The 27,500-nt window shown below is 34.7% G+C and overlaps 1 protein-coding gene across 1 annotated transcript in view; it reads right to left on the bottom strand.

Moving 5' to 3' along the window:
• Nucleotides 1-23,221: 23,221 nt before the first annotated feature.
• Nucleotides 23,222-27,500, bottom strand: part of LOC135212295 (carbonic anhydrase-related protein 10-like) — a 186,172-nt gene continuing 181,893 nt past the window's right edge. Inside the window, exons 7-10 of the mRNA XM_064245722.1 lie at nt 27,339-27,493; nt 26,721-26,855; nt 25,757-25,799; nt 23,222-24,162 (exon numbers count right to left, since the gene is read on the bottom strand). Coding sequence (XP_064101792.1) covers nt 24,140-24,162; nt 25,757-25,799; nt 26,721-26,855; nt 27,339-27,493 — 356 coding nt within the window. The 3' untranslated portion in view covers nt 23,222-24,139. The remainder of the gene's footprint in view (nt 24,163-25,756; nt 25,800-26,720; nt 26,856-27,338; nt 27,494-27,500) is intronic.

Here is a 27,500-nt window from a genome sequence, read left to right as displayed (position 1 = left end):
GCTTAAGTAGGTCTCCACACTTAGCAGTGATGTCAGGCAACTCCAGCAAGAAAACTGAGTGCCAATGGCTTGTTCCTCTAGGTCTCAAATGACACACACACACATACCCACAAATATATATATATATAATATATATATATATATATATATATATACTATATATATATATATAGAGAGAGAGAGAGGGAAGAGAGAGAGAGAGAGAGAGAGAGAGAGAGATTTCTGACTCACATCAAGGGAACCGATCTGGGTAACCTAAACCAAAAGGCCAGATCGCTACCAAATGACCCACACAGACCAGTCATTCGAAAAACCGGGGTTCGATCCCAACGATGCGAGTCAGAAGTTTATTTGTGTGAAGCACGTTCTCACGTTCTCGTGCGCTGAATAGTTCCGTGGGTGTACACACACACACACACACACACACACACATATATATATATATATATATATATATATATATACATATATATATACATATATATATATATATATATATATACTATATATATATATATATATATGTTTGTGTGTGTTTGTATGCTTTGGAGACCTCGAGACCCGAGACCTTGGCATTGGCCTTGCCCTAGGAACGACGTGACTAAAGATTCTGTCTTGGTCTCCGCGTGTCTTCCGGAACGTCTGCGTGATGTTCGGACAGAAAAGTCACTCTCTCTCTCTCTTTCTCTCTTCTTCTTCTTTTTCTACTTGCCTTCAGCTTTTCCCATTTCTGTTTCTATCAGCCTTCTCTCTCTCTCTCTCTCTCCTCTCTCTCTCTCTCTCTGTAAATATATATTATATATATATATATAATATGAGTATATATAATATATATTTATAACTGAATAACGAAAGTTAGGAAGTGATTTATAAATCCATAAAATAAATGTCTCTGCTCAGTATAAAGGACTTTTTAACGGTCGACAAAGATCTTGCAGACCTTCCCTTCGTTTATTGTTTTTCCTTCGTGGCCATATATTCTCTATATATATATATATATATATATATATATATTATATATATATATATATAGATATACATATACCATACATAAATATATTCCAAGGAATACTTTTAATTTTAATGGCCTGAAATGAAAGCACTTGGCAGAACACAATTTTAAAAGATATGAGAGAGAAGGAGAGAGAGAGCAGAGAGAGAGAGAGAGAGAGAGAGAGAGAGCGAGGAGAGTACAGATTCACTCGAGTAGAAAACCAGTTTTGATGTCAAACCGGAAAAAGTATATTTGTTTCAAAAGAGAGAGAGAGAGAGAGAGAGAGAGAGAGAGAGAGAGAGAGAGAGAGAGAGAGAGTGTACAGCAGCTTCACCCGGCTTTAAAACCCTCTTGATGTCAAACCAGGAACGGTATATTTGTAGCCCAGTCCCAATCGAGTTTTGCATAAACCAGCCTTGCCACAATCCTTTTCTACCTCATGAGATACCAAACCACAGACCGTGGAAAAAGGACACACAGGACAGAAGACCCTAGTCAGACTGGGAACAACAAAAAAAAAAAAAAAAAAAAAAAAAAAAAAAAAAAAAAAAAAAAAAGAGAGAGAAAAAAGAAAAAAAAACCATGAAAAACGACTCCCTGAATAATACAGGTAAGTCAAACCGAGAGGAGATTCCAACAAGACTACATGATAAGAGACATAGTTTATGAAAGAAATAAAAAGTGTTTTATCAAATCATTCTTGTGATCTCACACTATAATATAGGAAGACAGTCTGCAGACGAGGAAGTGGGTATTTGGCCAGTAAGCTCATTGGCTAGAGAGGTCATTTAAGCGTTTTAAGATTCTCCGGGGCACGTTATCTACCCTAGAGCCATCATTCTGTAACAATTTTAAAGGATTATATTTCCAGGACCAACCGAATGCAGAGATTACATGGAGAAACTGCTTCAATGATCTTTTTCGAACTACTTAGATGAAACCATCTTATAGTCTATTCCTAAAGCAATTCTAGTGAAGGTTGTGTGCCTTAATCCAAGGAGATTCTCATGACTTCTTGGGCATAGATGTATGTAACTTACATGGTATGTATACATATATATATTAATTTCATTGTTTTTCACATGAATGCGACACATTTAATAGTATGTAGAAAGTTTTCGTCTTTATTTCAAGATATTTTCATGGTAACAGTAAGTATCGTTGGTTTACATTGGCTGTTGGCATGATCACGGTTGGCATGATCGCGGTAGAGTAACAATAAACAAATAAACAAATAAAGTGTTTTGGAAATGTAAAGGAAGTAACTCCATCAAGTTTTTTTTTACAACTGTCCAGATAATTTAAAAACAAGTTGTCCAATCTGCATAGATCATCATTCAAAGTCATGGTATTCTTTTGTGTTTTTATTATGCATGCCTCAATATTAATTTCTATAGGCATGCTTCCCACGCTTATATAGAATATCCGAATTTTCCACTATTGATATTATGGTTAAAATCTCGCTGGCTTTTAAATGAAAACCTCAATACAGTGTCTGTTCTTACTTCATACCTGTGTTGCTTTAACCTTTCTATGAAGGTTCCCCCGTTTGACAAATGTATACCAAGTTGCAAAGCCTGCATAAGGCAAAATGTTATTTGTGATTAAACTTGAGAGTCATATAAATATACACAAACATTAAATTAATTTCCCATGGGTTCTGAAATGAACCTGTGGAATAAGTTCTCGCCTACCTGGTTACATTAAAATCTAAAAGGAACAAAGAAACATTATGGAAAATAATGGCCGTTATAATCAAACAGGATGATTTAAAACAACGATTGCGTGAAAATATTGGGTCTACATTCCTCGGTCAAACACTAATAATAACATCTATATACATCTTTACCATAGAACAGAAAGCCAGATCTGGCAAAAGTACTTGATGAAAAAAGATCCAGGCTTTATAGGTAGAAGGTTACTTTTATCTGGCCAAAAACATTGCTCGTGAAAAACATTTGATCTGCAATAAATACATCATCCAATAAACACAATTTCGCGAGCTGAATCAAATACATTCGGACCCAGCTAAGAGATAGACACGACACTTCGGGGAAAAATTTGAAAAGGTCATGAAGAGGACATTTGAAAATAAAATGGAGTTTACAAAAAAAATCTTGTCTAGAATAACTTATCAGTTTAAAATTGCCATCATTAATTATCAAACTTTGTAACTATAATCACTCTAAATCACTCGAGGTCTGATGAGAATCTAGCCGACAACATTGGCAGTCTAGTAGCGTGCAAATGCTTCGTTTCAAGATCCAACTTCTCCGTGCAGGCAAAGGGCAAGATCACGGGGAAACAGGCGCTCTAAAAGAGAGCCCACAGCCTATATTATTACACACGTCATTAAATGCCTTATTGTGTCTATCTCTTGGCCTCTTCCCCGCTCGGCACGCTGCGTGCTTTTGCACTTGGCCCAAGATGCGGCGGTTGCGAAACCCTTGCGTCGTCATTATTTCATAAAGTGCGGAGGAGAGACAAGAAGGGTCACGAGATAGCTGCCTATTCAGCGTCGCCGAAATGTCTCGTCTCAAGAGAAAAATGGAGCATATGGGAGACGAACACGTGATTGCTTGGATTTAAATTTTTTTTTCGTCCTTTACGTTTATGCAACTGGTGGGCGGCCACCAAATGCTTTTAGTGCATAATGAATGTCACTGATCTGCTGTTTTCTACTTGAGTTTGAGGTCTGATTTCACAGTGTGGAAATGGATTTTTTTTTTTTGAGTGTGTGGGTCAAATGATTTTTCCATTCCTCTAATAGAGCCAAATAGTACGCGTTAATTGCCGCAAACTACTTTAATCAATAGCTCCCACATGAATCTATTGATTGGATTATCACTATCATTTCCATCGGGCCAAGCAGCTGTTCAGCCTCCACAGATAGATGCGTTTATTTGACGTAGAATTTGACGCACACTCCTTGAGGTCAATAATTAAGATCATAATTATCACTGCCACTACCGTGTCAACGTATAATCGACCGGCCTCTTATATCCAGCAAGTTAGATGTATAAAGAGTTAACACCGAACCGTAATGATAAAAAGAAAAAAAAATAATTTCGATGAACCGGAAACCTAAGGTCGTCTTAAAAAAAAAAAAATTCAAAAAAAAAAAAAAAAAAAAAAAAAAACCGGAACAGTCACCATTTAAGAGAAAGGCAGGCAAGCTGGCTACATGACGTCCTTGCCTTACCCTTTATTAAGCTCTTAAGTTCTTTTCTCTTTCTCTTCTTCCTCTTCTTCTTCTTCTTCAAGTACTTGAGTTAACCGACCAATTAGCGTTGCTTCCAGGAACCTCGGCAGACGGATGCCCTTTTTATGCCAGTTATGCATCACGAGTGAAAAATGAACAATTACACATTTGCAGCGATGGGATATCTTTCAGTGTCTAGAAGAAGCAGCAGCAGCCTTCAAGCTGATAATGTGTTTCTTTGAATCTTTAGTTAATTTTGTTTGTTTGTTTTGTAAGGTGTTTTGACGTTGCATGCAACCGGTGGTTATTCAGCAACGGGACCAACGGCTTGACGTGACTTCCGAACCACGTCGAGATTCGTGAACTTCTATCACCAGAAATACACATCTCTCACCCTTCAGTGGAATGTCCGAGTATCGAACTCGCGGCCACCACCGAGGTGTCAGGCCAAGACCATAACGATCACGCTAGTAAATTGTAAGGACGATGCTCTGTTGTTTTTTTTCGTATGGTTCTGCATCTTAGTAGATATTGAGAAAAATAGAGGACCGTGTTGTTCGCTGTGTTTTTTTATTTTATGTTTTAAGATTTTTAGAATAAAGTTCAGTATCTGGGCTACATATGTTGTGCTTTTCTAAACACGCCCACCAGGCAGCCAGCTGTTGCTAAGCATCTGTCCAAAGCAGAGACATCTGGGACACGTGTAGTGATGCAACATGTGCCTATTTCATTATTCTCAGCCCACTTAGGTGTCATGGTTAAAAAAACACATGTTCTATATCAGTAAAAACATTGCCTTTCATAAAAAATGCTATACATCAGAAAAAAATTGTTCTACATAAAGAAAACTGCTCTATATCAGAAAAGGATTGCTCTACATCAGAACAACATTACTCTGCATAAAAAGCACTGCTCTACATCTTAAAACACTGTAGAGCATATAGGACAAAGCCAAATCAGACAAGTCAAGCACTTTAAAACCAACCTACACTTAAGGAGGCAGATCTCTCAGTTCCTTACATATTCCTCACCCTTCTCCCTCCCCCACCCTCCCCCTCCCTCAAACGTCCCCTTTCAATTTTCTGCCTTTCCTCCTCCTCCTCCTCCTCCTTCTCCTTCCTCCTCCTCCTGTGACCCATCGTTCGTCCACCGTTAATGAACTAAATGGGAAATGGCGCCATGAAACGTCTGGGACACTCGGTTATTTTTGGCTTCCCCTATGGGATATAAATATTATCTGTGCGTTTGTGTGTGTGTGTGTATGTGTGTGTGGTGTGTGTGGTGTGTGTGTATGGCCTGTCACCCAGCTTGGCAGTTTGTTGGGAAACGCTGCAAAAAATTATTCATAGAGATGTTTCATCTCTCTCTCTCTCTCTCTAGTTTTCTTTTGGGAGATCTGAGTTATTATTCAAGATAACTTTATAGATTTTTCTGTTATATGTTTCTCTCTCTCTCTCTCTCTCTCTCTCTCTCTCTCTCTCCAGTCTTTTTTTTGTGAGATCTGAAAACCTAAGAATACTTGTAAGGGTGTCATGACAGTTATTATTCAAGGTAAATTTAGCTTTATCTAATTTTCTGTTATAAGTCTCTCTCTCTCTCTCTCTCTAGGGGCAAAATACATTAGTGCATGTATAACTGATAACATTTCTTCATTTTTAATAGATATCAGGAATAGGAATGATAATAAAACGTATTATATGATATTAGCGACCATTCATACGAAATATATTACTACATCAAAATCATTTAGCTTGTAAACTATCTCATTTGCAATTTCGAAATATATTCATGTCCTAATCACATACAGCATTACAAAGAGCTGTTGGTAATGATAACACCAAGTCCATGGAAAAACCTTGACGAATTCTCTGAAACCTAAAATAATTATCTGAAAATTCACATACGCACACAAACACACACACACACACACACACACACACACACGAGAACGTTCACTGGTGGCATTTCGACACTTGAGAATTCTTTGTGAAAGTATAACTGAAGTGACCTTTCATACAGTCTTTGGAAATTACTGGGTGAAGTTCTCATGTACTAAATGGCGTACATCACGTTTGAGACAGCATATATAATGCAAATCTATTTAATGCTCATACACATACATACATTCATTATATATATATATATATATATATATATATATATATATATATATATATATACGTATATATATACATACATACATACATATATATATATATATATATATATATATATATATATATATATATATATATGTACGTATGTATATATACGTACAGTAAATAAATTCTCCTGTTAGAACAGGATACGTCTCAAGTATAAAAAGAAAAACCCATAAAAACACTGGTTTAAACCTAAGGAATATATTTCGGTTGACTGACTTTCCCCCTTATCAAAGTAGATATACGTGATGTACACACACACACACACACATATATATATATATATATATATATATATATATATATATATATATAATACTAAACAGGACCTCATTGATACTTGACATGTATATATATATAATATATGTATGTCTATATATATCATTATTATTATTATCATCATTCATAAACACGAACCCTTTTTATATGGAACAAGCCCACCATAAGGGCCACTGACTTTAAATTCAAGCTTCCAGAGAATTTGGATTTCATTAGTAAGAGTAATGAGAAATACAGAAAGAAATTACCCATTAGAAAGAAAATAAATAAATAGATAAAAATGAAAATACACTGAGAATTGCTTTAGGCACAGTTTCATCTCTCCTAGTTGCAGCCGTACGTTTTGCAATATATTTAATTTTGTCAACTGTTTCTTTGAGACGTTTGTTCATACTGACAGCCAGACAGTTCCTGAAATCGTCCCATGATTAAACCTTAATTATACGTCAGTATACAATCATTTGCCACATTCTATCTACAAAATTAAATAAACTAAAGTAAACATATTAAAGATATTACATACTGTACGCGGATTTGTAATGAGAATATCCTAATGATATTCAGAGACTCTTCATTTATGTATAAGCTTGAGTGCTTTACCAGGTCAAAGAATTATTTGAGGTAGTTTGACCTACCTTCCAACATTCAATTTATTAGGTCAAAGGTTCATTGTCGGCAGTGTGACCTACCTTGTACGAATTGTAGATACTCGACCATCTGTCTGGTTGATAAACAATCGTTTTGAGAGAGAGAGAGAGAGAGAGAGAGAGAGAGAGAGAGAGAGAGAGAGAGAGACTTCCTTCCCATACTGAAGTTAGACAAACGGTTGCCGGAGAAAACGGAACCTTTTCAACGGGAACTAAAATAAACCAAGACGTAAAAAACGGAAAAGCACAACTGCTGGAATGAAAACACCAGCCGATAAGTAAACACGACGAACAGTTAACATGAAGAGAGAGAGAGAGAGAGAGAGAGAGAGAGAGAGAGAGAGAGAGAGAAGGGTCCTCTCTGTCAAGTGGGGAACAAGCGAGAGAGAGAGAAAGAGACAGAGAAAAAGAAAGAGAGAGGGGGAATTTATGACAATGGAAAGGGAAACAGAAAAGAATGAACGAGCACAAAGTTAGCGAAGCTTCTGCTGGTTCATGAGGCTTCACAGAGTCTCCCCCATCCCCCCTCCCCTGCCCCCTCTCACAAAAAGATCTCCTAACCCCCCAACAACCATTCCCCAAGTCGCTGTTCACTGTACCTGAAAAGCAGGTTCACATTTGCCAGTGTTGACTCTTCCCCCTTTGGAGCAATGTGCGAGGAGGAGGAGGAGGAGGAGGAGGAGGAGGAAAATGTTCAGAATGGAAAGAAAATAAGGCCCTCCTCGCATAAAGGAGGAACTGAATGACAACGCCCGAACTACATTTGACAAACACAGATGTTTTGGCACCCACGAGATGTCGACGAAGGCATAAAACTATATTCATTTTATATCTTTTCGCTCTCCTCGAATTCGGAGAACCACTTTTTGTTGACAGAAATAGACAACAGCTAAAGTTACGAAATTATATTCACTTTCATGCTTTCTGTTTCGAAGGAAAATGTGTCAATGCCAACCGTATGTAAATGAAGTAAACAGCTAAATGATAAATATAGCAAAGAAATCATATTTAAAAAAGAAAAAAAAAATTTCTTTTCCTACACGGAAAGAAAAACTTTTACAGAATGTACTTAAAAAATAAAAAAGCAACGCGTTCTTATAAAGGAATCATAAAAATGCAAAGCGTATTCAATTATGGTAAACAACTAGTAAATGATAAATATGAGAAAAAAACATATCACATTTTCAATTTGTCTTCTTCCAGGACTTAAAGCATAATTTATTGAAGAATAAAGAGGAATAAATAACTTATAAAAATAAAATTTTTGTTTTTTTCCAAAGGAAATATATATATATATATATATATATATATATTATATATATATATATATATATTTATATATATATATATATAATATAATATATATATAGATATATATATATATATTATATATATATTAAATATATATATAATATATATATATATATATATATATGCAGATGGGTATGAAAACGATGTTAAAAGAAAAACCTTCCAAGACACAAGGGTAAACTTTCTCCAGAGGATACAAAGGAATACATAAATGTACTTATATAAAGGAATTCAGGCCCTTTGACTTGGCTCTGCATTCACCATACCAAGGAACCGCGGTAAACATGACACCAGAGACGAGAGGAGATGTTTCCACTCTATTTTTGTCCTCGAAAAGGGTTTCCATCTATACAGATGGAACACAAAACAGCGCAGTATTGGTACGAGTGAAAATCCTTACCGTCCGGTTTTATGAATTTCAAGAACATAACACAAACTATATACATACATATATATATATAGATATATATATATATATATATATATATATATATATATATATATATATAGATATATATATATATATATACAGACATACATACACAAACACAACACTACACAAGCAAAATATACAAATATATATATATATATATATATATATATATATATATATATATATATATATATATATATATATTAATATATTTATACGCCAAACGTTTCCCTTTACAAGGGGTGGCCGCCATGAAAATAAAAGACAACCGTTACTGGCCCCTGGCATCCTTAAAATGATGAATCACGGATGAAATCACTGTGCAGAAAACTTCCAGAACACCAACCGCTTTACACGCCTTTAGGAAACCTCATGGAGCAGTAAGTTAAGTTAGACAAACGGTTGCCGGAGAAAACGGAACCTTTTTTCAACGGGAACTAAAATAAACCAAGACGTAAAAAACGGAAAAGAACAACTGCTGGAATGAAAACACCAGCCGATAAGTAAACACGACGAACAGTTAACATGAAGAGAGAGAGAGAGAGAGAGAGAGAGAGAGAGAGAGAGAGAGAAGGGTCCTCTCTGTCAAGTGGGGGAACAAGCGAGAGAGAGAAAGAGACAGAGAAAAAGAAAGAGAGAGGGGGAATTTATGACAATGGAAAGGGAAACAGAAAAGAATGAACGAGCACAAAGTTTAGCGAAGCTTCTGCTGGTTCATGAGGCTTCACAGAGTCTCCCCCCTCCCCTGCCCCCTCTCAGATCTCCCCCCTCCCCCCCAACCCCCCAACAACCATTTCCCCAAGTCGCTGTTCACTGTACCTGAAAAGCAGGTTCACATTTGCCAGTGTTGACTCTTCCCCCTTTGGAGCAATGTGCGAGGAGGAGGAGGAGGAGGAGGAGGAGGAAATGTTCAGAATGGAAAGAAAATAAGGCCCTCCTCGCATAAAGGAGGAACTGAATGACAACGCCCGAACTACATTTGACAAACACAGATGTTTTGGCACCCACGAGATGTCGACGAAGGCATAAAACTATATTCATTTTATATCTTTTCGCTCTCCTCGAATTCGGAGAACCACTTTTTGTTGACAGAAAATAGACAACAGCTAAAGTTACGAAATTATATTCACTTTCATGCTTTCTGTTTCGAAGGAAAATGTGTCAATGCCAACCGTATGTAAATGAAGTAAACAGCTAAATGATAAATATAGCAAAGAAATCATATTTAAAAAAAAAAATTCTTTTCCAACACGGAAAGAAAAACTTTTACAGAATGTACTTATAAAAATGCAACTCGTTCTTATAAAGGAATCATAAAAATGCAAACCGTATTCCATTATGGTAAACAACTAGTAAATGATAAATAGATAAAAAAATTCACATTTTCAATTTGTCCTCTTCCAGACTTAAAGCATAATTTATTGAAGAATAAAGAGGAATAAATAACTTTATTATAAAAATAAAATTTTTTTCAAAGGAAATATATATATATATATATATATATATATATATATATATATATATATATATATATATATATATATATATATATATATATATATATATATTTATATATATATATATATATATATATATATATATATATATATATATATATATATATATATATGCAGATGGGTATGAAAACGATGTTAAAAGAAAAACCTTCCAAGACACAAGGGTAAACTTCCTGAGGAGTACAAAGGAATACATAATGTACTTATATAAAGGAATCAGCCCTTTGACTTGGCTTTGCATTCAACCATACCAAGGAACTTCGGTAAACATGACACCAGAAGACGAGAGGAGATGTTTCCACTCTATTTTTTGTCCTCGAAAAGGGTTTCCATCTATACAGATGGAACACAAAACAGCGCAGTATTGGTACGAGTGAAAATCCTTACCGTCCGGTTTTATGAATTTCAAGAACATAACAACAAACTATACATACATATATATATATATATATATATATATATATATATATATATATATATATATATATATATATATATATATATATATACAGACATACATACACAAACACAACACTACACAAAGCAAATATACAAATATATATATATATATATATAATATATATATATATATATATATATATATATAATATATATATTTATCGCCAAACGTTTCCCTTTACAAGGGGTGGCCGCCATGAAAATAAAAGACAACCGTTACTGGCCCCTGGCATCCTTAAAATGATGAATCACGGATGAAATCACTGTGCAGAAAACTTCCAGAACACCAACCGCTTTACACGCCTTTAGAAACCTCACGAGCAGTAAGTTAAGCCCCACGAGGCGCAGTGCGTCATAAAACCACGTGAAAAAAATGAAGAGTAAGAATAGAGCGATGAAATAAAACAATACAATATTTATAAAATCTTTGTTTACGTGTCCCTCGTCCAAAAAGCATAAACATAAACATAAACACGCGCCTGCGCAGTCGGGCATTGCTTTTGGCGCCGCGTCGTCCGCAACTCAATAATGACACGGCTGTCTGTCTGAGGGGTTAATTCAACTGCCCAGAGGCGCGTATCTTTAACCTCTACAAACGCACAAGAGCCATAAGTCACGCGCTTAGAGTTCGTTAACACCGTACTGTTATTTTTCACTTGTTCTAACATTCGTCCTTATCTGGAAAATTAATGTCATCTTCAGCAGCTGCAAAGTCATTTTGCGTTTTTGGATTTACGTGAGATGTCGCCCTTTTTCTTTTTTTTTCTTTTTCGTCGCTGTTATTTTACGGTTTTTTTTTTTCTTGAATGACGTTATTATATCTCAGAGCCTTGCTATTTCTATCTTGCTTTGCAAAAGCTAGTATATATATATACCTAAAAATATCTAAATTGAAATGTTTCAAGCTTTTTTATGTTTAATTTTTTGTCCTTTTTTAGGCCATTTTATAAGTATTTTTGAAACATCCAACAAGATGAAAAAACTCTCAAAAATATTTTGCAAAAGTTGAAATATTTTTTAACAAGATATGAACCTTCATTTACGAAAGCACAACTACACATAACTTTCTCTTGCTAAATTATGACTAAATACGAGCGTCCATCCTACAGAGTTACAACAACTAAATATATAAGCCTTCGCTGACAGAATTACCGCTAAATCTAAGCTCAGGTCGAACCAAAGACAAGAAATTGAATTCTGTGGGGCAGAATAATCACAGCCACAGAAAAGGGAAAAAACTGACAAACTCATAAACTACAGGTATGTTTAAGTTTTTTTTTTTTTTTTTTTTTTTTTAAGGAAATCGGTTGCTTCCTGGATATAAAATTTAGGCCAAGCGCTGGGACCCATGACAATGTCACTCACTGTTTTAAAAAGTATTCTAAGTCACCTCAGAATATCTTTACATTTCGGTTTTTCTCATGGATAGCAACATCAAGAAATGCAAAGGAATTTTACACATATCAGAGTAAGAAAATACCTAAAGAAATGACTCTGGAAGTGAGAGAAAATATGGTAGAATGACAAAAGAAGGTCGAGATGAAATAGAGATGCGATTTCTACCGCTATGTAGCAGTCCTTCGTCAATGATCTAAAAATACAGTCGAAACCGGTCTGGGCCTACATCCGTTTTCCATTTGTTCACTTGCGTATTGATGTGCGATGCATAAATTGCATAAATCCCGTGTTAATATGATTCATATATATATATATATATAGATATATTATATATATATATCCATATATATATATATATAAAAAGATATATATATATATATATATATATATATATAGATATATATATATATATGTATATATATATATATATATATATATATATATATATATATACATATAATTTATATATATATTTGCACAAATATATATATATAAATTGAGTACCACAAAAAAAAAAATAATACATACCACAACACTCCCCATTTCGAAATGTGACCTGGCTTAATGTTAGTGACCTAATAATATCGCAAACCCCCCAACCCCCCCCCACTGGTAATCAGACCGAAGATGAGGTATATAGGTCTGTATTTGGTCTCTCGGTCTGAGGAGGTCGGCCAAATTAGCCTCTCGCCGAAGAGCAACGACAATATCGAGAGCTGGGAGATTTGTCGCACCCAACACCTGGCGCTGAATGTCTCAGTATTTAGGAGCCCGGGATCCGAAGAATGGAAATAAAGAAGAAGATGGAGAGTTTTTTTTTTCAATTTTTAATTCAAAGTTCGTTCCTGATGAAAAACGGTCGAAGTTTCGCGCGTTTTTCGCGCGATTTCGAGGCGGTAAAAACCTTGGTTATAGTTAACTGTATCTAATTTCTCTTGGTGGCCCTGTCACCCTCCCTAATGTCTGTCTGTCTGCATGTATGTCTGTCTGTCTGTCTCTTTACACATACAAACACACTCACACATATATTATATATACACATATGTACATTCGTAAATGTCACTTGAGTCGTATCATTTCCATATCATAACAAGTCAATCGACTATTCCATGGCACTGCGATGCCCAGGAGCGTTTTGTAAATGTTCACGTAGAGGCCAATGCTGGGGAAATTATGTGCACAGGGAGGTTCATCCACGATTTGGATAATATATATATATATATATATATATATATATATATATATATCACTATACATACATACATGTATACACATAACATTCGAAACCAAAAAAAAAAAACCTTGAGACCACTTTCCCTAAAATCCTCGCGCCAGACACAAAAAAAAAAAAAAAACAAAAAAAAAAAAAAAAAAAAAACAAAAAAAAAAAAAAAAAAAAACTACGTTCACTGATCTGCCGTCGTATCGGGAGTTAGGGGGGGTTGGAAGGGGGGGGTGTTATAGCAGTTGTCAGTCATTAACAGAGACTCATAGAGCATTTATTGTTGATGTGACTCATTACACCTTGATTGTCTCCACCTGGTGCTCATTAATGACGTGACGATGCGCCATACTGGATGCTGCTGATAGGTGCCGACTTAAAAATGTTCTTTTTTTAAATTAGCTATTATTGGTGGTGTAGATTTATGCACAGGTTAGTTTCATATATATACATATATTAGACATACATGCATGTATATACATGTGAGTGTGTAAGTATAAATATACATCCATCTTGAGTTAGCGGTCAGGAAGATTCTCGACAGTGATGACGTCACGAATAAAACTCTACGGAGTCTTCACATACAAGTACAAGAGAACGCTCGTGAGGAGGTGTAATATAATTGAAAATCAAGTTACATTATTATCTTTTACTACTACATTCGGAATATATATACTGTTGCTCTTTGTCACTTTATTTTCCCTGTATATTTAACCATTGGAACTTTCAAGAAAATTATGTTTATTTATATGCATGTGTAATGTGTATAAATATACGTATATAAGGTACATTATATATATATATATATATATATATATATTATATATATATATATATATATATAAAAAATGTATATATATTATGTGTGTATATATATATATATTCATATATATATATATATATATATATATATATATATATATATATATACATATATATATAATATACACATATACTCCTTTGTTCCTTTCCCGAAAATAAAACAAACGACAAATGCCTGCGTTTTGCTTTAAGTGATTATAATTATCAGTCCCATTCATCTTCCTCAAGCAATTACTTCTTGATTATCTCTTCTCGTCTTAGAGTTTTCCTTTTAGGACTTTTATTTGCATTACGTCATTTGTTTACGAATTATATGCGTTTCATTTATTTAAAGGATTTCGGTTTTCATTGTCATTCTAGTATATCCTTAATTTCTTTTTTTTGCATAAGGATTATCGTTGCAAATTATTGCAACAGCAATAAAATAACACAAAAATCTACAATCCATTGCATTTCATGGACAATAAAGACAAATTTTGTCGTATCAAAAATATAATAATAATAATAATAATAATAATAATAATAATAATAATAATAATAATAATAATAATAATAATAATTAATTAACCATCTGATGTTCATGGACGACATCAAGCTGTATGGTAAGAGCATCAGGGAAATATATACCCTAATCCAGACTGTAAGGATTGTATCTAGGGACATCAGTATGGAGTTTGGAATAGAAAAATGTGCCTTAGTCAACATACAAAAGGGCAAAGTAACAAGGACTGAAGGGATAAAGCTACCAGATGGGAACAACATCAAACACATAGATGAGACGGGATACAAATACCTGGGAATAATGGAAGGAGAGGATATAAAACACCAAGAGATGAAGGACACGATCAGGAAAGAATATATGCAGACTCAAGGCGATAATCAAGTCAAAACTCAACGCCTGAAATATGATAAAAGCCATAAACACATGGGCAGTGCCAGTAATCAGATACAGTACACGAAGCCACAACTTCGCAGCATAGACCAGAAAACAAGGAAACATATGACAATACACAAAGTACTACACCCAAGAGCAAATACGGAGAGGACTACTAAGCATAGAGGATTGCGTCAACATCGAGAACAGAGCACTGGGGCAATATCTGAAAACCAGTGAAGACGAGTGGCTAAAGAGTGCATGGGAAGAAGGACTGATAAAAGTAGACGAAGACCCAGAAATGTACAGAGACATGAGAATGACAAACAGAACAGAGGAATGGCACAACAAACCAATGCACGGACAATACATGAGACAGACTAAAGAACTAGCCAGCGATGACACATGGCAATGTCTACAGAGGGGAGAGCTCAAGAAGGAAACTGAAGGAATGATAACAGCGGCACAAGATCAGGCCCTAAGATCCAGATATGTTCAAAGAACGATAGACGGAAATAACATATCTCCCATATGTAGGAAGTGCAATGCGAAAAATGAAACCATAAACCACATATCAAGCGAATTTCCGGCACTCGCACAGGACCAGTACAAAAAGAGGCATGATTCCGTGTCAAAAGCCCTCCACTGGAGCCCGTGCAAGAAACATCAGCTACCTTGCAGTAATAAGTGGTACGAGCACCAACCTGAGGGAGTGATAGAAAACGATCAGGCAAAGATCCCCTGGGACTATGGTATCAGAACAGATAGGGTGATGCGTGCAAATAGACCAGACGTGACGTTGATTGACAAAGTCAAGAAGAAAGTATCACTCATTGATGTCGCAATACCATGGGACACCAGAGTTGAAGAAAGAGAAGGGAAAAAATGGACAAGTATCAAGATCTGAAAATAGAAACAAGAAGGATATGGGATATGCCAGTTGGACAAATTGTACCCATAATCATAGGAGCACTAGGCCACGATCCCAAATCCCTGAAAAGGAATCTAGAAAAAACTAGAGGCTGAAGTAGCTCCAGGACTCATGCAGAAGAGTGTGATCCTAGAAACGGCACACATAGTAAGAAAAGTGAACCCTGAAGGTAATGATAGAAAACGATCAGGCAAAAATCACCTCTGGACTATGGTATCAGAAACAGATAGGGTGATACGTGCAAATAGACCAGACGTGACGTTGATTGACACCAGAGTTTGAAGAGAAAGAAAGGAAAAAAATGGAATAAGTGTCAAGACCTGAAAATAGAAATAAGAAGAATATGGGATATGCCAGAGGAAATTGTACCCACAATCATAGGAGCACTAGGCACGATCCCAAGATCCCTGAAAAGGAATCTGGAAAAACTAGGGGCTAAAGTAGCTCCAGGACTCATGCAGAAACGGCGCACATAGCAAGAAAAGTGATGGACTCCTAAGGAGGCAGGATGCAACCCGGAACCCCACACTATAAATACCACCCAGTCGAATTGGAGGACTGTGATAAACCCAAAAAAAAAAAAAAAAAAAAAAAAAAATCATAATAAATAAATAAAAATGATAATAATAAACGTTAGCTTCCAGGAAATCCTGAATTATAGGTATTAATTTAACATCAGAAAAACACACGATTCTCTTTCATTATGTTTATTTGAACAAGAAGACAAATACAGCATCTGCTATTGCTACTAAAGAGCAACATTGCTACTAAATAGCAAAATTGCTGCTAAAGAGCACCATTGCTACTAAATAACAAAATTGCTGCTAAAGAGCAACATTGCTACTAAATGGCAAACTTGCTACTAAAGAGCAACATTGCTACAAATAGCAAACTTGCTACTAAAGAGCAACATTGCTACTAAATAGCAAACTTGCTACTAGAGCAAAATTACTTCTAATGAGCAACATTGCTACTAAATAGCAAAATTACTTCTAAAGAGCAACATTGCTTCTAACTAGCAAAATTGCTACTAGAGAGCAAAGTTGCCACTAAAGAGAAACAATGCTACTACAGAGCAACATTGCTACTAATGAGCAACATTGTTACTGAAGAGCAACATTGCTACTTTGAAGCAATATTGCAACTAAAAAGCAAAGTTGCCACTAATGAGCAAAATTGCTACTAAAGAGCAACCTTCCTACTAAAAAGCAAAGTTGCCACTAAAGCGCAATACTGCAACTAAAGAGCAACTTCGCTACTAAATAGGAAAGTTGGTACCAAAGAGCAAATTGCTACTAAAGAGCAAGCGAAATTGCTGCAACATTGCTATGAAGTAGCAACATTGCTACTAAAGAGCAACATTATATCCCTCTGCCACGACGGCCTGCAAAATGAAGCACGTACATTATATCACGTGCTCACGTGCATACATACACATCCTTTGGTGTGTGAGTGCAAGGCTTATATGTTAAGAGTAACAAGATCACTTTGTTTTTGGGGTATTTACAAACAAATTAAAAGCAGCTATACACATATAAAAGCGTCTGTTTCCACTGACAGTGCAAAATGATTTTCCTACAGTTATCTACGCTAACAAATGATGCTTTTTGCAACTGCACAAGCATCACGAGCATTAGCAACAACGATCCACACAAAAAAATGATTTTTTGTTGCAAGCTGTTGCAATACACTATTGTTTTTTGTTGTTGTTGTTGCGAATTCTTGCAATATGTTCATGAATATCACAGGCTCACTTGGTAACACTACTGGTAACTTAATTCTAATCAGCTTTCTGGAGAAAATGCGTTGCAGAGCTCGAAGTCAACAGACGAAACTTCGTGTGGGGGATTTTATTTGCATTTTTTTTTACATTTTTTTTTCTTTTTACACAGGCAGTTCTGTACTCTTGGTGGTGACCTTGGCCTATTACGTTATCTTGGTGAACTAGATGCGTTGAAAGTTGATGCTCTTGGTGAGGTGATGGGACCTTTTACATTTAAGAGCTGGTGATTTACATGAGCTGAAGATAAGAGGAACTTTTTACATAAGAACACATGAATTTGCATGTTTAGAAGTTCATGTAAAAATAACACTATTTTGAAGATAATAAATCATTAAAAAAAATGTCCATATCACCCAAATGTTAGTTTAGAAAAATTACATCATTATCTTATGGAAACCAGATTAAATGTCCTATATTACAAAAATTACATCAATATCTTATGGAAATCTGATTAAATGTCCTATATAACAAAAATTACATCAATATCTTATGGAAACCTGATTAAATGTCCTGTACTAATCAAATGTCAGATTTTAAAAAATTACATTATCTTCTTATGGAAACCGGATTAAATGCCCTGTATTAATCAAATGTCAGATTTAAATTACATTATCTTCTTATAGAAACCAAATTAAATGTCCTATACTAATCAAATGTCAGATTTAAAAAAATTACATTATCTTCTAATAGAAACAAGATCAAATGTAAGAGTACAAAGATTAACCAGCTTAAATGTCCTACTAATCAAACGTCAACAAAAATTAACCAGCTTAAATGTCCTTTACTAATCAAATGTCAGATTACAAAAATGAAATAATTATTCTATACTTGAAAACATATTCTCTGTGAAGATACCTCCAACTTCAAGAAATCCTTGTGAACACAATAACTGCTTTCGACGCGACATGACATTTCCAAACTTGGCATTAATTTTACGCTCTCTTGGCTGGAAAAAAAATGAAAAAAATAAAAAGGAGTAAGCTTCAATAAATTTATTGCTTGATGAGACGTTGATTCCTTAATTACACGGATTAGGAGGAGGGCGGATTTGGAAGAGGTGGGGGGGAGGGGGAACCGCGGAGATTGGTTTATGTGACATCTTCTTAGGCAGAAATAAATCCATCGATATGTTTTTTTTTTTTTTCAGACGAATTATGGTCATAAAGCACTCCATCGTGTTATATTAAAAAGCTTAATTCATGGAAGCCATGTATATATATATATACGTTACCCACACACACACACACACACACACACACACACACACTACACATATATATATATATATATATATATATATATATATATATATATATATATATAAACATACCACACCACACAAACAATACACACACCACACACACACACACACACACAATATATATATTTATATATATTTTATATATTTATTTTATTATTATATATATATATAATCACACACACACACCACACACATATATATATATAGGGATATATATATATATAATATATATATATATATATATATATATATATTTAATAATTGTATTAGTGTTAAGCACTCAAAAATATTACACTAATAAACTAAATTCATATTGAGCATTCAACACTTATATAAAATAATCATGTTGATTTTAAAAACCACAAAATACATTACTCAAAAACTAAATTCACATTAAGCACTACAAAATTTATATTTAAAAAACTGTAACATTAAGAAAATAAATTCACACTTAGAAGTCCCCAAATCTTATATGAAAAACGATATTTTTATTCAGCGCTCCAAAGTGTTACACAAATATAAAAAACCTTTATTCATATCAAACACTCCTCAATGTCACACTACCTTATTGATAAATCAGAATTCTGTAAGATATCAATTCTGTCGGATAACTTGAAATTTGACAAAACTCAGTAGCTAAGGGATTTTGTCAAAATATTTGACTACAACAATTGTGTGATTTAAATGGACGATTTTAAGAGAGAGAGAGAGAGAGAGAGAGAGAGAGATAAAAATACAAACGTTAGGTCATCGACAAGATGGCACAGCTAGTCAACTCTGTGAGAGAGAGAGAGAGAGAGAGAGAGAGAGAGAGAGAGAGAGAGAGCATAATATAAGTTATCCCCACCCCAGTTTTAGTTCCTCTTCGTGGACTGCTATTTTTTTCTGTATCTGTCTCTACTTCACGTTTTCTTTCTAACGTAAATGAATATGAATAACATGTATGAATATGTATAAATATGTATTGATATGAATATGAATAACTAAAAATAGTCACATTTCTTCCATCTCCTTCTCGAGATTATCAAGAATATATCCCTTTTCTTTTCTGTCATCTGAGATTAGTGGGTAAACCCCCTAAGAGGGGGGGGGGGGGTTCGTCGTCCTTCGTATTGCATATTGTATGGCATTCATCTTGATTTATAAAACCCCGAAACTCGGTCTCTCATTTTTTGATGGGATGGTTTTCACCTTTTCGTTCCCGGTGAAAAACACAAGGTAAAGTCTAATATATCCTCGGTGGAATGCAAAAGACCTGGCTCTCTCTCTCTCTCTCTCTCTCTCTCCAAGAATAATAAGGTAAGCCCACTTATAAAAAGTTGATCAACTTTTTTTCCTCTCCTCGTTGAAGTGTTAATTCAGGTGGAAACTCTCTCTCTCTCTCTCTCTCTCTCTCTCTCTGTTCTCCCCTCTTCGTTTACCTTCCAATCTCTCCATCTAATTGTTTTTTCTTATCTTCTTGTTCTGGAAAATATCTACCTGCCTTGTCGTCATATTTTGACATATGAAAAATGTGTTTTTATATATATATATATATATATATATATATATATATATATATATATTATATATATATTAAAATATATTTATATTATTAGCAAAGTTGACCCTTACAGCCCTCAAATAAATATTTTAAACGAAATGTCTATTAATAATCTTACATTTAATGAAGTCTTTTAGTTTTTATATATTAGCTATTCCATTTCCTTTTAAAACAAGTATATCACTGACCATGTAAAACAGTTAGTCTGTATGTAATATAACTCATGAGAGGATTCATTTTAGTTATATGTAATTGCGAAAAGTAACTAATCAATCAAATGATCTAATGTAACAATGCAGTATAATGAGAGAGAAAAGCGGGTAGAATGCACGGTTGGTTTGTTTTTCAGACAGACTACAAGGAAAGAATTAAGCCGGAATGATAAGAGTCCTTAAGATATATATATATATATATATATTATATATATATATATATATATATATATATACCTATATATAAATTTAAAAACGAAACCCAGTTGAATATTTCATCTAGAAACCCCCAAAACAAAACAGAGAAAGTAAATTTCAACGAGTCTGCTCCCCTCTATGAAGTGTTTATGCGATGCAGTTCATTGGAATTCGATGGTTCTTGACGGTTTAAAATAATGAAAATACGTTATTTGTTTAAGAAATGAGAACTACAGTAAGAAATTACAACGGGGGAGAATTCAGTGGTTTCTCGTTTTATGCTAATACTTATTGGTTTACATTTATGGTTTATTTATCATGATTATTTATGAATTTATATATATATATATATATATATTATATATATATATATATATATATACATATATATATACACATATAAACGTATACATACACATATACACACACATTCATACATACATATAATAATATATATATATATATATATATAGTATATATATATATATATATATATATATATATATATATATATAGACTAACGTAAACACGTATGTATGTATTTATGTGAGTTTGTAGTTTCCCCAAAATAATAAATCATAAATAAATACGTTTGTATTTATGTGAGTTTGTGGTCTGTGTTTCCTACAAAAGTAAATAAGTTAACAACAGATCCATAAAAACAAAGACAGTAATTGTTCTAGAACTGTGATAACGCTGGATAAAACAACCTTACCAAAGACATGACGCCACTTTGAAGCAATATAATTATACAGAAAAGAACATAACAGATCTCAAATGCAACGAATTCAGCCTACCTTTCTATTTATAGTTTTTTCTACAACCAAAAATAACAACAAGAACCACAACGAAGCCTTGGATATCATAACAATGGGTTTAATGACGAGCAACTGAAAAAAGACTGTGTTTAGATTAAAGATAAAAAAAATCAACCAATTATTATCATTACTGATATTAGTACAGCTTTTGATATCACTGATTTCAAACGCCAATACTTTTTTCCCCTGATTACATGACAGCAATGTAATTAAAATTCTTTTAAGTTATTCTGGGGATAGACTTTCTGTTCCTCGTAATCCTACTTAAGAATGAGAAAATGTAAATGAATTTCACGAAAAGTGGATATTAATTATACATGGTAATCAATGCTTTGTTACAATGACGATTTTCTTTTCTTAATTCTTTTTTTTTTGTATAATGATAAACAGGAATAACAGTGTATCTTTTGATGATAAGAAAATAATGCAACTGATAAAATATTACGACGTGGAGATTTTTCGTTCATTGTCAAGATATCCATCCTTCACTCTCAACAAAATATTTGGATGATTATGAATGAATAATGACTCCTTTTTCACAATCGTGAATCACTGTCCTTGATCCACCAAAGCAGCCTGTACTACCTGTAACCTGTAAGTCATACTGCCTGTGACCTGTAATTCACGCAACCTCACCTGTAACTTGTAATGCGCAGTGTCTATTACCTGTATTACACACTGCCTGTAACCTGTAATTCACACTGCTTGTGACCTGTAATTCACACTGCTTGTGACCTGTAATTCACACTGCTTGTAACCTGTAATTCCCTGTAACTTGTAGTACATACTGTATGTAACCAGTAATACACTCTACCAGTAGCCTGTAGTACAAAGTACCAATAACCTGTAATCCACCGCACTGCCTGTAACCTGTAATTCAAAATAATTGTATTACAGACTGCCTGTAACCTGTATTACGCACTGCCTTTAACCTGTAATACAAACTGCCTGTAACCTGTAATTCAAAGTAACTTGTAGTGCACACTGTCTGTAACCTGTATTACGCACTGCATGTAACCTGCAATACAAACTGCCTGTAATTATCCTCAATTTCTGTCGGAAGAGATGACGAAAAATTCACACATAAAAAAAAAATTCAGTCTTTGTCTGGGGGGGGGGGGGGTGGGGGGGGGGGGGGGGGGGGGGGGGGGGAATTCCAGACCTTCAATTCTGTGTTTTTATTTCCCTCTTTTATTCCTTTGTGCTTTTTATTCTTTTTTGTTTTTACTCTTTCACCAATTGCTGACAAGCATCCGCTTTAGCAAACCCCTCTCATATGAAGTTTATTTAGTTATTCATTTAGTTTTTACAAAATTATTTTACACTTGTTTTCAGCACCGTCGTCCAAGGAACACTGACGTGTAAAGATTTTTTTTTTTTTTTTTTTCAAATTTTTCACTGACATCTGCTCCACTAATTAAAAAAAAAAAGAGGGGGGCGTTTTCGTTATGTCCACAAATAACATCCTTTTTGAATGTTCCTTTAAATTTTTTTCCTGAAATTTCCTTTCTTTCACACTGCTGGAGTTTCCGCCTGTATTAACATTTAAACCAACTGATACCGATGCTTCATGTTTCATAGCAAGTTTTAATTTTTTTTTATTTTACCAGAATTCGCATCAATAGCAATGTTTTCTCTTCCTTTTAACTTTAATTTGGACTATCATAAACATTATAACTGGAGCAGCGCCGCGAGGAAGATGGCATCCTATAAATGAACGAATGACGACGTCACACACCATCTTAACACTATTGCTCTAAAGTTCGTTGCCTCAAAATGAATGTGATATCATGATTCACTGTCTTCGCTTATCAGGCGAAAGGGAAGTTTTCGCTATTCATAGCGATAGGACGGTCAAAAGGTCATCACCATCAGCTCGTCACCATCACGATCATCATCATCATCATCGTCTGCTTCACCATCATCCCCTCCGCAATCATCAAAATCATCGCCTTCATTTTCACCATCAAAGTCATGAAATATTTCCTCCCCAGATTCTCCAAGCGTCCCTGGCTCTTGCGTCCCTTTTGCGCTGGAAGCAGTAGCAGTAGCAGTAGCAGCCTTGCCTGTAAGCTAGCTGAATGTCCAAGTGTTTGCTGGGGAGACGAAAAACAGGTCATAATGAGATACAGAAATAAACGAGAAACGAATACAAACACAAACACGAAGGTTTTATCTCATCTTTTGGTTTTTATGAAATTGTTTAAAAGCCTCCTTTTTATTTTTTTTTATTTTTATTTTTTTATTTTTTTACAGTGAAAGGAGGAAGTTGGAATGCTTGGACAGCGAGTATAGGAATCTAAGAAGTAATAGTCAGAGAGGCTGGACAGCAAAACTGAAGAAAGGCAGCGTGAATTGAAGTAAAGTACAAAGCTTAATAGTGGATGTGTAGCTAGGAGCCGAAGAAACCCTACAGGCACCCTTTATGAGCAAGAGTCCGTGCTGGCATAAGGCCAGCTTAATCTTCAACAACAACAACACCCTTTAGGAATGCCTACAGTGCACAACGTCGGGTGCACTGAAGGCAGTATATCCCTACTACGGGTACACACAGGCTTGACATTATCTCTTGATTCCAAATCTAGAATGACTGACTCCAGAATTCCCACAATTTATTGCAAATTACTGGATCTTCTCACTCTGACATTTCTGGACTGGAGTTCAAGAGATATTTCATATTTATTTTTTATCTTTTTTTTTAAAATAAATCGATAGAATTCTCTTCCATTATTTGAAAATCTTGCGTCATTCATGTTTCATGAAATGCGTTTTACAACTTATGTCTCTGCTCTCTAATTCCATTTAATAATTCATGAGAAAACTTTATAATTTACCTAAAATATAAGTCCAATTATTTATAGGATTTGAATTAATTCAATAATTCATGAGAAAACCTCAAAATGTACCTAAAAATTAAGTCCAATTATTTACTGGATTTGAATTAATTTTGTCAAAGAAAAAATTTTTTCCTTCACAATCATTAGAAAGACTAAAAATACGTCCAGGATCAATTAAATTTCTCTCAAAATATCTGGTTCTTTCTAACCTTCCTAATTCGTTCAGGTTTTTCACAAAGGTCACGTGACAGCCAGATCCGACGCCTTATGTATGTAGATGTGCTCTGGCAAGAATAATTAACGCAAACCGGTGCTCATTATGTGGCAAAATGTCACTATCCAGTGAAAAATCTTGGTAAAATCCTTAGTTTATTTACCGGTTACTTTTTTTGTCTCACAAGTTCCGTGGTTCGCGGCTGACCTTTCGTATATGACGAGAGAGAGAGAGGACTATAATGAGCTGAAATACCTTAAAATTCTGAAGATTTCTGATTTCAGCTACTTCAATCTGGAGAGAGAGAGAGAGAGAGAGAGAGAGAGAGAGAGAGAGAGAGAGAGAGAGAGAGAGAGAGAGAGAGAGAGACGTCTGGCATTATTAGTAGATCATATCCTATCAATCACCGTCCTCAACAGACGTTAGCGAAAGCAAGAAGAAAGATAAAGGAAGACATAAAACAAACGATAATGTCCGAAGAAATTCGTCCAAACTGTTACATAATAAAAATCGTCTAAGAACTCCCGATTTCATATGATTCCAACTCCCGATTTCACGTGATTTGAACTCTGGATTTCATACGATTTCGTCTTTATTTATACACATACTTACACACTTATGTATGTACTATGTCCTCACCTTTGTAGTACGCCTCCCGATGCATGGATGGACAGGTTCCCCCCTGAAAGAAGTGGGGGAATGCATTACATCTAAACTGAAACTCAATTCTTAATACAAGAACCAGAGCATCAAGTCTTGAAAAACTTCTCACAATTCCCTACTTGTATCTCAATGTGCAATTATAATGTATTATACATCTATGAAATAATTATATAATTACATTCATCTTATGTATTCTCATACATATATTCCATATATAATGTATTATACATATCTGAAATGAATCATCATATACTTACATTCGTCTTATTCATTCTCATACATATATTCAATATATAAAGTATTATACATGTATGAAATAATTATATAATTACATTCGTATTATGCATTCTTATACATATATTCTATATATAATGTATTATACATATATGAAATTAATAATTACAATAATTACATTCATCTTATGCATTCGCATACGTATATTCGTGTTGACAACTTCAAGAGAATAATAATTAAAGTACTGAATAGGACTTAAGAGAGGGTAAACTGGTCTTATCGTAATTGATGTCAATTACGTACATTAAAATTTTTTATAATTCATCCATTGAAATAATGCACAACAATGTAAATAAAAAAAAACTTGTTTACAATTCATCCATTAAAATAATGCACAACAATGTAAATTAAAAAAAACTTGTTTACAATTCATCCATTAAAATAATGTAAATTAAAAAAAAACTTTTGTTTACAATTTATCCATTAAAATGATGCACAACCATGTCAATTTAAAAAAATAAAACTTCAATTACAATTCATCCATTAAAAATCTACCTAAAAAAACTTTATTCACAAATAAAACCACAAATTTACGCGGATTAAAACCGAGCGGATTCACACCATCGAATGACGAAATCAACCGACGGAGAGAGAGAGAGAGAGAGAGGAGACTCACGAGTTGAGGAGAGAGAGAGAGAGAACTCACCGCGTTCGAGAAGTCGATGTTCGTCCGAACTGGCCTATGGTGGAGCTTCTGGGGCGGCCGGAAGTTGTTGGAGAGGGGCGGGGGTGTCGGCCCTGCGTCCTGGCTACCCTGGGTCATTTCCCGGAGGGTCACGAGCTGAGGGTAGGGGTGGGGGAAGATTTGAGAATCTATGGATTATGAGTGCAAGTCATCCAGGTTTACGCTCAGGCTGAGATATTAATTAATACCCCTATTATGACAACATCAAGTGTAGAACACAATTTAGGCCCAAGGCCAAGCGATGGGACCTATTAGGTCATTCAGTGCTGAAAGGTAAATCGACAGTAAGAGTTCTGAAGGGTGTAACAAGAGAAAAACCTCAAAGCTGTTGCGCCACGGAACAATCGTTAGAAGACGGTGGAAAGTAAGATGGAAAAGGAGAATATTAACAGAGGCGCAGTAAAAGGAATGAAAGGGGTTGCAATTATATATGACATGCCTATTATCCCTTGGGGTTTAAAAAAATAAATATAAAAACTCTCTTGTGTACAGATATACCTGCAGGAAAAAAAACAAACCTGTGAATTACCACACAAACCATTATAATTGACCGAAGTCCATTTCCCCCCACTTTCTCACCTGCTTCTTCGTGATGTAGATGGGCTTGTTCGTGATGACCCACGTGACAGTCTCGTGGCAAGCGGGCATCGTGGTCGACCCCTCGTAGGTCATGTAATAGGACGTGTCCGGCAGGAGCTCGTGGATGCTAAGGCGGTGTATAGGATGGGACGATCCTTAGAA

This window comes from Macrobrachium nipponense, chromosome 40 (genome assembly GCF_015104395.2).
Source record: "Macrobrachium nipponense isolate FS-2020 chromosome 40, ASM1510439v2, whole genome shotgun sequence".
NCBI lineage: Eukaryota > Metazoa > Arthropoda > Malacostraca > Decapoda > Palaemonidae > Macrobrachium > Macrobrachium nipponense.
Note: the sequence above shows the minus strand (reverse complement) of the source record. Positions and strands in the feature narration are given on the sequence as shown.